Source organism: Egretta garzetta, unplaced genomic scaffold, assembly GCF_000687185.1.
Source record: "Egretta garzetta isolate BGI_Z169 unplaced genomic scaffold, ASM68718v1 scaffold271, whole genome shotgun sequence".
Taxonomy (NCBI): domain Eukaryota; kingdom Metazoa; phylum Chordata; class Aves; order Pelecaniformes; family Ardeidae; genus Egretta; species Egretta garzetta.
In genome coordinates this window covers 517,006-529,334 of record NW_009258669.1, presented here as the reverse complement: position 1 = coordinate 529,334, position 12,329 = coordinate 517,006, and the positions used below count along the sequence as shown (strand labels likewise).

Genomic DNA, 12,329 nt, shown 5'->3' with positions numbered 1-12,329 from the left:
CTTTCAAAATTTTCTTAAACTAGTTTTTAAATATGAAAGAATATTGAAGGCGAGAAAGCTTCTGAGGGTAGGAGATTTTATTAGGATTTTGATAGACCCATCATCATGATTAACTTGGGGCAGCTTAAATCATGACTGGTTTTATGTAGGCACAATGATTATTTTTTAAGACTGGCATTTTTTGTGATGTTCTCTAGAGCTGTGCTGGCACACTGTATTTGCAGATGGATAAATACAAAAACAATAGCAGTCCTTATCTCATTCTGTATTAACAGCTACACTGCGGGGGATGAAGAGGGTAAAACATGAATAATATGCCTCCAATTTGAAAGTGGGAGCTGATTTATCTTTTTAATGTTAGAAGTACTTAATTCTTTTTGTTATAATGAATTGGTTGTGTTTTTTTTTTTACCTTCAGGACTCATCAAGTAGTGAAGATTCTGCAGATGACTCATCCAGTGAAACCAAGAAGAAAAAACATAAAGAGTAAGATATTTTTATAAGTAAAATATCACACAATTTTTTTTGTCATAGTGACATATGCTCATAATTCATGCTTTGTTTCTCCATACTTGAAATGCTTACGTTCCCTTTTTATTTCATCTTGATCTTGCATTTCCAATTTTGATAAACATTTTGGAATATTTAAAATAAACTTGCAAAGGAACATCTATATCATATTAATTTCTGAGCAAAAGAGCCTGCAGTGTTGTTCAAAAACATTCATCAGTGCTTTTATTTTTTAAACACTTTGCAGTTTATTTTTGAGCTGAAGGCCTTCCCTAAAAATTCCTGTAGAAATGGGAAACTAGTTAAGTAGGTTATCTCACAAAAAATTAAGTTAGAATCCCTTAGATAATGCCAAATTATTTTTGTCTGTTTTTTTTTCCTGTCTGACATGTTTAAAAGTTATTATACTTCTGATAGCAATTAACTTCATTGACTAATGAAGAATTTGAACTGAAAGTTCCTTCTAAGTGACAGATCAAAAAGTTTGTGAAAAGGGTTATACATAGTTACTGTGCAGCGGGAAGCAATGACCTATGTTGGTGCATAGAAATTGAACTGTTCTATCATTCCTCTTCTCCAAATTCATGAATTGCCACAGTGTTCAGGGTTGCCAGTATAATATCTTAAAGAAATGGTAGTAAAAAAAAAAAAGGCGCTAAACTATGCAAAATAGTACTTCCCCATCAATGACCTGTTATTCAGTCTTCTGTTAGTTAAGAATCTGATTGCATCTAATAGCATAGTCTCTTACAAGAAAGATATTTAATCACTTCATGTATTCAGTACTTGAATTTTTGTCCTATGGCTTTTCTGAGCAAGTATGTCTGCAGTTGTTACCTGACATGCAGATCAGAGAATTTGCAATATATAACTTGGTACATGATCAAGTCTTAGAGGATGGTGCTTTATATCTGTTTTTTTATGTTTCCAAATAACAACATAACTCCATGACCTGTATTTACTTTTTTAGTTTACTGTTTGCAGAAAAAGTATTTTTCTGTACTGTTGGCCATGTGCTGTCTGTACAACAGACACATGTATGTATTTGTCATGGAAGACTGGAACATTGGGAATGTAATTACTTCCAAGACGAATGTTCTGGAAGACAGGAAAGAAAGAAGAGAGGGATCAAAGCACTGATTCCTAGGCTTCCTGATTGGAAATTTAAGCAAGAGATTTCTTGATAATATTCCAGCTTTGATGAACATTACTACTGCTGTGGCACCTTGGTCAAGTAAACCTAAACCTGATGATAGTATAAAGATTTAGCAACATTTCAATAATGTATACCAGACTTTTTTTTTTTCTTCCTTTTTCATGAAGCTATTAAGATTAAATTTGGCTGTATAAAGTCAGAGTTTGAAGCAAGATACTGTTAATCAGTGAGTACGTCTTTTCTGTTGCAAAGTAGAACTCATTTAAGCAGGAACAAGGAGATCCTGCTGCTCAGCCAGAAGTCTCTTACTCATAGTACCTTGCCTGGTTGTGAAGCACTCATCTGGGAGCTCAGTGGGAGCTTTTGGGAGCCAGTGCCACTCACAAGTTGCTGCAATTCAAGTTTTTCTAGGCTTTTCTCAAACCTGCCCCTATTATTTTTTGATTCCTGTGGTAAAGTTGCTAACTCTTCACATGAGCCACAGAGACCACAGGCACTAGACAATATGCAACTCTCTAGAATATAATGTGACTGGGCTTTAGCTTTGATTTGAGCATGTGTGAGTTCTGATAAATATGTATCTTTCCATTTAGACTTGTTGAGTGCTTTGGTTTCTTAATGTCATGTTAACTCATTTCTTCATGCTGAACTTTCTATATAAATCCAGATTTTTGTTTTATTTTGGGTTTTAAATCTGACTTTTCAGAACAGAAAACTTACTCCAAGTCTCTTTGAAGCTATTGGGCATTTTTATTTATCTGCTATCCACTGATGACAATTTTCTGTCTCATCAGCTGAAATAACTGTTACAAGATTTTTATTTCATGAAGAATGTTGAAATCACAGCAGATACCTTCTGGATGAATATCTGATTTAAAAAAAAAAACATATATATATAAAAGTTACTCTTTTGTCTTTCAATATGTACAGTGAAGACTGGCAAATGTCGGGATCAGGGTCTGTATCAGGAACTGGTTCTGATTCTGAATCAGAGGAAGATAGAGAGAAAAGCAGTTGTGAAGAGAGTGAATCTGACTATGAGCCAAAAAACAAGGTCAAAAGCCGGAAACCTCCAAGCAGGTAAGAAGTCATACATTTGGATATTCTGGTACTATTCCTAACAAGCAATTGAGTATTTACTACAACTATACAGGCAAATGAAAATCACAGAATCACAGGATGGCAAGGGTTGGAAGGGACCTCAGGAGATCATCTATATTAATGTTTATTAAAAAACACAAAGGTTTTTAAAGCTATGTAAGATGTTTATATACAGGCAAGAAGTTAATATACAATTCTTTGTAGTGAATACTTTTTCCTCTCTGCTGTAACTGAAAGTGGAGTAACTGAGCATTCATGAAATAAGTGTGGTCATAAAGCAATACAGAAGATTTATAGTTGTCTCTGTTGAAACATCATTGTTGTGTCATATCTTATTGTCTTCAAGGATTAAGCCAAAAAGTGGGAAAAAGAGTGCAGGACTGAAAAAGAGGCAACTTGATTCATCAGAGGACGAGGAGGAGGAAGAAGAGGATGATGATGATGATTATGATAAGAGAGGATCTCGTCGCCAGGCAACAGTCAATGTCAGTTACAAAGAAGCTGAAGAAACCAAGACAGATTCTGATGATTTGCTGGAAGTTTGTGGAGAAGATGTCCCACAAACTGAAGAAGATGAATTTGAAACTATAGAGAAGTTCATGGATAGTAGAGTTGGCCGAAAAGGAGGTACTTTTTTTTTTTTTCTTCTTTTTTTTTTTTCGGTCTGTGCATTGTGGTGCAACTTCAGCAAACATTCTCAGCTGCAGGTGACCTGTGAGGTTTATAAAGAGCAATAATTTTAAAGTTTCCAAAAAGTCATCCTGTTTTGTCTTTCATATTCATAAGGATGTTCCTTTTTAAAGTCCTTTCTAAGCGTTGCAAAGTAAAATGTAGAAGACTTGCATATCTAAGTAGAAAATAAAAATGAAGTGGAAGATAGCTCCTTATTACATAAATGCATATCATATTGTTACACCACTGTTTATAGAGTTTAGTGATACTTGATCAGTATAAATTACATACAGTGGAGTGGAGAAAGTGGACTAGATAGGAGAGCTGACTAGTAACCTGAACCCTGAAAGCTGGTGTTGGCAAGGCTGAACCACTGAGGTTATGATTCCCATTATTGCTGTTGAAAATTGTCTCAACACAGTGTAATGTGTGGAACGTCTACAAAATGCATCTGAAGTTTCAGTGGTGCACTTGCATGGGAGCTCTTGAAAACATTTTGTGAATAGTGGTAGGCGTGTCATATTTCCAGCAATAATGGGGTGCAGTATCTAGCAGTTCTGCTTGTGTGTTTGAGTCTGCAAATTAGGATTCTAATTATAAAAGCAAACAAACAAAGAAAACCCCCACCCAAACCCTGGGCCTCCTGCACTTCAGAGCTACTTTCTCCATTAGTTATACTGAATCTGTGAAGTTTCTGACCCATCTCAGAACTTGCACTCTTCTTCCTCTCAACTTTCTTCTCCCATGCTGTCCCAAATTCTAGTGTATCCTGCTCCAATGAATAGTGTTACTGCTGTGGTCAAAGCCTTTGGAACTAAGCTTCTTATATTCTTCCTGCCCAGATGATGTTGCTGCTTGTGCTGTCTTTTGCTGTTGCCAGTCTCTGTTGCTTTATCTGGCCCCTGCAGCTTGCTGGGCTCATTTCCTTACCTGGCTGTCCTCACAGAAATGAGCCTGTTTCCTGCTGCTAGTATGCTTCAGCTGTGATACAGACTGTACTTAATTAAAATTTTTCTCAGGTAAGATAACAAAGGCAGAAAAAGTAGTAAAACATGTTTAGGAAGAAATAGATTTATAGTATCTCTAGTAGTAAGTTATTGGTGTCTCGAGGCTGACCAAGCATAACATCAGATGTCTTTTGTATGCTCAGAGATGAGAGTAATATAACAGAGAAGACAACAAGCAGCGTTAGTGGAGCATTCCCTGGTGATCACTTTAAAAAGTAGGAATGCAAAGAAAATTCTCATGAGAAAAGATAAGTTATTGTAGGTTAGGTGCAGAAATTTTGCTGCTTTTTTGATTCTCTTTTGATTACTTGTGCATGTGTTAACGTATCTACATCATAATTGTTCAAATGAGAGTAATGACGTGAGAGCTGTAAAAACTAGTCAAGTATATGTTCATCCAAAATATCACTAATTGCTTTCTATGCTACATTTCTTACTGGTTAACTTATAACAATGCACACTTAATTAAGGCTTATGATGTGATTTCTTTCTCAGCCACGGGTGCTGCAACCACCATCTATGCAATTGAGGCAGATGGTGACCCAAATGCTGGATTTGAAAAGTCAAAAGAGCCAGGAGAAATACAGTATCTTATTAAATGGAAAGGTTGGTCACACATCCATAACACTTGGGAAACTGAGGAAACACTGAAGCAACAAAATGTTAAAGGAATGAAGAAGCTGGACAACTATAAGAAAAAGGATCAGGAAACAAAACGATGGTGAATATTTTTATGTAGACTTCCACATTACTTATTTTGTAACAATGCAGATGTTCTTTTGTGTTTCCGAGACCTGTTACTTCTTTTTGAGGACATAATTTCAAGTGTCTATGCAACAGGAAGACAAAAACTTTAAAAACTGAAGCCTCCTTAACATGTTCCTGTAAGATAATCTTCTGAACCTGAATGTGTATCGTAAATGGAGTTTTAACAAGATGGGTAGTGTTCAAAAATAGATAATAAATTGTACCTTTTATGAATGTTGTAATTTTATGAATTATGAATTTTATAAATTTTTTTCTTCATGAATCGCTACAGAGATTAATGTTTTCTTGGTGCATTAACCATTTCAGATTACTTTGAAGAATTCAGTTTTCTTGGCTCAAATCTGAGATTCAAGTCTGAGAACAAAAACCTGAAGAAATTCATACATTTTAAAGTCACCTTTTTGGTGTTCAGTTTTATTAGAATGTTTAAAATAATCAATTAATACTGGTAGGATTTTTAGCAACTTAATCATAAAATGGATTTTTACAGAGTGAGCCACCCTGTGATACTTACATTCAGAGCTCTAGAGCTGCCAAACTTTCTTAGTTTTTAGAACTATACAGTATAATAAGTGTTGTAAATTAACTCCCATTACAGGCTGAAAAATGCTTCTCCAGAGGATGTGGAATATTACAACTGCCAGCAGGAGCTTACAGATGATCTACATAAGCAGTATCAGATAGTGGAAAGAATAATTGGTATGTTACAAACTTGCAGACAGAAAAAAGTGTTGAGAATTTTGTATGTTCCCTGCTTATATGTTGCATTTGTGGTTAAGTAATTTAGAATAATAATATCACTAACTTTTTTAATACAAAACAAAGAAAAGTTGTCATACTATCTGTGCTATGAAGCTAGCTTATGTTGTCTTACTACCTAAAATGGGTATTTTCATAAGATACAGAAGTAAAATGCTGATCAGATGTATCTGGTGTATTTCTGCAGCTCATTCAAATCAGAAATCAGCAGCTGGTTATCCAGACTACTACTGCAAATGGCAGGGTCTGCCTTATTCAGAATGTAGCTGGGAAGATGGTGCTCTCATTGCCAAAAAGTTTCAGGCACGCATTGATGAGTACTTCAGCAGAAATCAATCCAAGACCACTCCATTTAAGGATTGCAAGGTGAGTTTATGATTTGCAATGGATTTATACTCAGTTTTACTGGGTCTGGCTGTGATAGAGTTAATTTTCTTCACAGCAACCTGTATGGCCCATGTTTTAGATTTGTGACTTAAACAGTGTTGATAAAACACTCGTATTTTGGCTGTTGCTGAACAGTGCTTGCACAGTGTCAAGGCCTTCTCTGTTGCTTACTGTGCACTCTCTGCCATGAATAGGCTGGGCTGGGGAGTGAGTAAGCAACTAGGTGGCAGCTTAGTTGCTGGCTAGGTTCAAGCCATCACATTGGTTGTGATAGTAAAAATGTGAAAACCTTCTATGAATCTAGAGATAAGATACATATTACGAAATATTTTTGAAAGCTGTTCATAATAATAATGATATCTAGTATATGTGTGGAAAATGTCACTACTAAGAGTAGATTTTTGTAGATACCAGTCCCCTGCATTTTTACTGGCATTCAAAGATGGGCTTGTTTAGTGTTGTAGTTCATTTTAAAAATAAACTTTGAGTGAGTTAGTGTCACTCCACATGTGAAGTTTAGATTAGCAATTGAACTAATTTCAACTTGCATATTGGTCGGTGCTTTTGTATGGCCTAGTTTTCGTCGATGGAGAAAGACTAGACTTGGTGACCAGGTAGATATCTACTGCTATTTTTTCTATAGGAAAACATTTTGGTAACTTCAGCGAGAAGTAGGACTGATGATCTATTTGCTTTTGACAGGTTCTAAAACAGAGGCCAAGGTTTGTTGCACTAAAGAAGCAACCAACTTACATTGGAGGACATGAAAGTTTAGAGTTAAGAGATTATCAGTTAAATGGATTGAATTGGCTTGCTCACTCGTGGTGCAAGTAAGTATAGTCTGAAATGAGTTTTTTCTGTTTGTAAATCATAAGCATTTGTAAAATTTCAAAATTGATTTTTCTGTATTTTTTGAAGGTGGAGGGTTTCATACAGTAAGCTCCAAGTAAAGATCTGAAGGGAGTTGTTTTGCTCTAAGTAGTACCAAAGCTTATCATTCCGTGGCTGTTCTCAAAAAACAGCTGAGCTATGTTGTTGCTTTGCTTTTAGTTTCATATGGGAGTAAGTAATATTTTAAAAAAAAAAAACTAAAACAGGAAAACTAGAAAGCCAAAATCAAGCACTTTTGAAATGTCAACATTGCTGTTAATACTTTTAAAATTAAGACTCATGAGGAATGCTTGCAAGGTTTTTGTTAATTAATTCAAGTATGTGGGGGGTTGGAAATTTTTTTTATGGAAGAATAATGGAAATAAACATCTTCAGCATGTACAGTTGCAAAATCTTGCAAACTTATGTGAGTGGTTTTTATGCTCAAAAGATAATAATTTCTTCTTGTTCAATCCCTCACCCTCTCTACAACCTCCCCAATTTTTTTTTTTTAGAGGGAATAGCTGTATTCTTGCGGATGAAATGGGTCTGGGCAAAACAATACAAACAATTTCTTTTCTGAACTACCTGTTTCACGAACATCAGTTGTATGGGCCTTTCTTGCTGGTTGTGCCACTTTCAACCTTGACATCTTGGCAAAGAGAGATTCAAACGTGGGCTCCTCAGATGAATGCTGTAGTTTACTTAGGAGATATAACTAGCAGAAATATGGTGAGTATTTCTCTTTATCATTTGAAAAGCTTGTAGGTAAAAGACTTCATATTCCTGTCCTCTGCTAATCTCCAGTGTTTTGGTTAGGACTGAGCAAATACTAAAACACTTTGTGTTTAAGATGCAAATGGAAAGCTTAGATTTTGATCTGGTAGAAACATGTGAAAGATCTCCTTCCTGCTAATAGTGAACAGGATTAAGAATTTAGTCTTGCATTTGAAAACAAATTCTCTTCTGCCATATGATTATTTATGTGGATATATTAAAAATAAATATGTAAGCAAACCAGTCATGATCTTAATTCATTTCCTGAAAGGTTGTTGGTTTGTTTTCTTAATGTATTTTCTGAATATTAGTAATCTTACCCATTGAAGTAAAAAACGTTTTGTAGAAATTCTTTGCTGTTTATTCAGAAATTTAAACATATTTTTGGAGTGCTTAGATAGGTTGGTAGTTCAGTCTTGTGTATCTTAATATGTTGTGCTTCTGTTTTGTAATCATACTATTACTGTATGTCATTGAACATTTACATTGTTGCAGTACTTAAATTCATCGCGGTCAACAGGATCTTTTTTCTCTAGTGAATCTAGTTCATGTGATTCTTTTTGTAGATTAGAACTCATGAATGGATGCATCCACAGACCAAACGATTAAAATTTAACATACTTCTAACAACATACGAAATTTTGCTGAAAGATAAGGTAATCACACTTCTTCAGGGAAATAAAAATAATTTCTCCAGTGTAGAACTCTTGTTTAGACTTGCATGTTGTGGGCCATTAAATTTATGGAGAGTGTGATAGTTTTTCTTTGGAAGTATGACAGTGCATGGCTTGGTTTTGGTGGGGGGTTTTGTGTCTGGGTTTTTTCTTCTAGATTTTCTCTGTGTGTGATGAGGCTTTTTCAGCCTTTTCCCATACCCAATTAGGTAACAACTCTCTTTCTCCATTTTGCTTGGGATTCTCATTATTGTAATAATCTCCTCCCATCTTCAAGACCTCTACTTCTTTGCAGATGATCATCAAGGAATTGAAAAAGAACCCAACCCCTAGCTCCAAATATGATACGAACTCTGAAATCCCATAGAGTTTTTCTTTGTTATTGTACATACAGTAGTATGTGTACATGTAATACTGTCTCCATAGTGGTAGCACACAGAGTTATTGTTAATCCTTCTAATAGTATGTGGAAATTTTTACAGATAATAAGAAACAGAACATTTTTACTTCATTTATTTTTACACACTGGGAAGAAAAGGTCAATAGTGAATTTTTTTTCCCCCCCGTCATATAAAAATCAATGTGCGTCAGACTTTTGGCCATTGTTTTTTCCTTTTAAACTTAACTTACATTTTTGGGGGGATGCTTGCACAGCCTTTCATTGAATCTGGCAATTGTAAAAGCCATAATTAGTACTAAAATCATATAGCTGTCCATATTATATTAAAATGAACCAAAAAGCGATGGTGTTTATAGCTTGATTATAAAATGTGGGAAATTATGCAATGTGTTTATTTGTATAATGTTCCCCCCCCTCCATTTCTTTTAAGTCATTCCTTGGTGGTCTGAATTGGGCATTCATAGGAGTTGATGAAGCTCATCGTTTAAAAAATGACGACTCTCTTCTGTACAAGACTTTAATAGACTTCAAGTCTAACCATCGTCTTCTCATTACTGGAACCCCTCTGCAAAACTCCCTCAAAGAGCTTTGGTCTTTGTTGCACTTCATCATGCCAGAAAAGTAAGGAAGAGTTTTATGTTACTTTTTTTAACATATTTTTTGTTCAAATTTCTTATTGTGAAGTAGGGCAGTGATTTGAAAACCAGTAGAAGTGGAGAATCATACTGAAAGATGATGTAAATACTCCTTATAAAAAGTAGATGCATATATTTTTTCATGCTGCTTCTGATAAGTAATGCTGGTAGCAGTTGTGACCTTCTTCCATTTTAGCAGACCACAAAAATGGTGCATTGATATATGGGTCAGATCCTGGAAAAAAAAGGCTTCATCTTAGCCTAGGAGGAAAACCATATGGATTACTCTGGGGAAATAGAATGGAATATTTTTTGTGTTAGTACTATTAATGAAAACAAATTTATACCAAGATGCCCAATATCCTGTAGTTCAGTCAGGTAGCTGGTTTTCCCATACGGTTTGCATACAGTAAGCTTACTGTATTGACCTCATTTTTTACTGACCTCTGTTTATACCTAAGATAAATTAGAGCTCATGTGTCAGAGCACATGTTCCTGTCAGACATCTTGCAAATGCTCAAGCACCATAGCTCCATTTAGTTTGAGCTATGGATTGTACCAACTTCTTCAGAACCTTACAAGCAAAGCCACCGTAGTCTAGTACCCATTCTTCATTTGATCATAAAGTCTGTTCTCCTAGTCTGGTAGCACAGAGAATAGTTACGCTTCAGCTAAATCGTACAAGCTGCAAAAAGTACATTTAAGTCTTGTTCTCTTGCACACCCTCCAGCCATGCAGCTGTTTTTTCATGCTGCTCTTGATAAATGTAATAGTGGAATTTCTGCAACCATCTAGGTGAGTATCGTTGCAGAAAAATCAAAATGTTGGGTTTCCACCGGGGAAGTTAAAATTCAGTAGTTTCTATTCTGCAAATGTTTTGGAAAATTTCATTCTTCTATTTACAGATAAAGTATTTAAAATTTCTTGAAAAAACATAATCAGAAATGGCATAAACTAAACAGAAGACAGCAGGGAAGAGATCCAAATGTGTGTTTGCTCTTGTGGTATATTTATGCACATTCTGTGTTTGTTATCTTTCTTCTTGAATTTTGTTTCTTCAGGTCATTCACAGTATGTCAATATTTTGTGTTCATTGTTTATTATATTGAAGGTTTTCCTCCTGGGAAGATTTTGAAGAGGAGCATGGCAAAGGGAGGGAGTATGGTTATGCAAGTCTTCACAAAGAACTTGAACCATTTCTGCTGAGAAGAGTTAAAAAAGATGTAGAAAAGTCTTTACCTGCTAAAGTTGAGCAAATTCTGAGGATGGAAATGAGTGCACTGCAGAAGCAATATTACAAGTAACAATACTTTTTTAATTGTGCTTTTTTAGTGATATGTCTACATGCAATTTACTGAAGTATAATATAATGCAGTTTGAAATTGAGGCTTCTAGGGTTTCACAACAGTAAAATTCTGTGAAGCAAGGGCTCAAGAATTATGCTTGTCTAATGTCTATTCATGTAGCTGTTGTTTGGCATATTAGTACATTCTTTTGGGAGCTGCTTTTTTTTTCTTAAGCTTGTTTATATTATTGAGAGCTTACATATGTCTTGTTTCCACATATGATTTGAAATTACTTATATTGTACATCTTATATCATAGGTGGATTCTAACCAGGAATTATAAAGCTCTCAGTAAAGGTTCAAAAGGCAGTACCTCAGGCTTTTTGAACATCATGATGGAACTCAAGAAGTGTTGTAACCATTGCTACCTCATTAAACCACCAGATGATAATGAATTCTATAATAAACAGGAGGCCTTACAGGTAATGTCACTTTTTAATTTTAAAAAAAACCAAAACAAAACCAGTTCTATTTTACATCTGTGATATTCACACAATTTTATAGTGCTCTGGCAGTTATTAATTCTTATTGAAGTATATTAAGAAAAAAACGGTTCTTTGGAAAATGTACATCCTGGGTTTTACAAGTAAGTGAATTGACTTTTGTCTCTTAATGGAACTGAATAATTGTCAGGTAATTGACTAAATAAAGTATCCCCGATTTTTAATTACAATCAAAGTAAAAAGGAAATAGCTTGAAACAGGCTGTGTATTTTCATCCAAAATAAACTTTAAGGCCTATTTTAAACCTGTCTTAAACCTAGGTCAAATAAAACAGCTAAGCAGGTAAATGTAATGTGGAAATGCATGTGATTGGCATTGAGGCACCAGCAATATATGTGATAGCAGAAAATGATCTGCTGAATGCTTTTAACCCTGTTTTATAATTAAATACTGTTCTGTGTATGCCTGCGAACAACCAAAGAGAAAGGAAATGGAAGTAACAGGCATCCAAAGCTCAGTCTGATTTTATTGTTGTTGTAACAGATGAAAACAATTATCATCACTACCAAAGATGGTCAGTTGTTTCTTCTTTTTTTTTTAAGGTTAACTAACATTTGTACCAAAACTTTTGAGAAGCACAGCAACAGATAAGGCAACTGTTGTGGTTGATGCAGTTTGTACCAACTTAAATGTTTGTAAAGATGATTCTTTTCTGTAAGCTTTCAGGTTGATAATTTAAATACTTTCCCAAAGCTACTAGTTTGTGCAGTGACAAATACTCTCTTCCTTTCTGGCATAAAGAACAAAATCACCAAACTCAAATTT

General features: G+C 34.9%; 1 protein-coding gene across 3 annotated transcripts in view; it reads left to right on the top strand.

Annotated features, from left to right (window-relative positions):
• Positions 1-12,329, top strand: part of CHD1 (chromodomain helicase DNA binding protein 1) — a 53,723-nt gene that overhangs the window by 19,767 nt on the left and 21,627 nt on the right. For all 3 annotated transcript variants that reach the window (XM_035888450.1, XM_009648662.2, XM_035888451.1), the window contains exons 5-16: positions 419-486; positions 2,597-2,746; positions 3,114-3,394; positions 4,942-5,167; positions 5,813-5,913; positions 6,161-6,339; positions 7,063-7,190; positions 7,746-7,962; positions 8,574-8,663; positions 9,512-9,702; positions 10,828-11,016; positions 11,321-11,483. In XM_035888450.1, the coding sequence (XP_035744343.1) occupies positions 419-486; positions 2,597-2,746; positions 3,114-3,394; positions 4,942-5,167; positions 5,813-5,913; positions 6,161-6,339; positions 7,063-7,190; positions 7,746-7,962; positions 8,574-8,663; positions 9,512-9,702; positions 10,828-11,016; positions 11,321-11,483 (1,983 nt within the window). The remainder of the gene's footprint in view (positions 1-418; positions 487-2,596; positions 2,747-3,113; positions 3,395-4,941; positions 5,168-5,812; positions 5,914-6,160; positions 6,340-7,062; positions 7,191-7,745; positions 7,963-8,573; positions 8,664-9,511; positions 9,703-10,827; positions 11,017-11,320; positions 11,484-12,329) is intronic.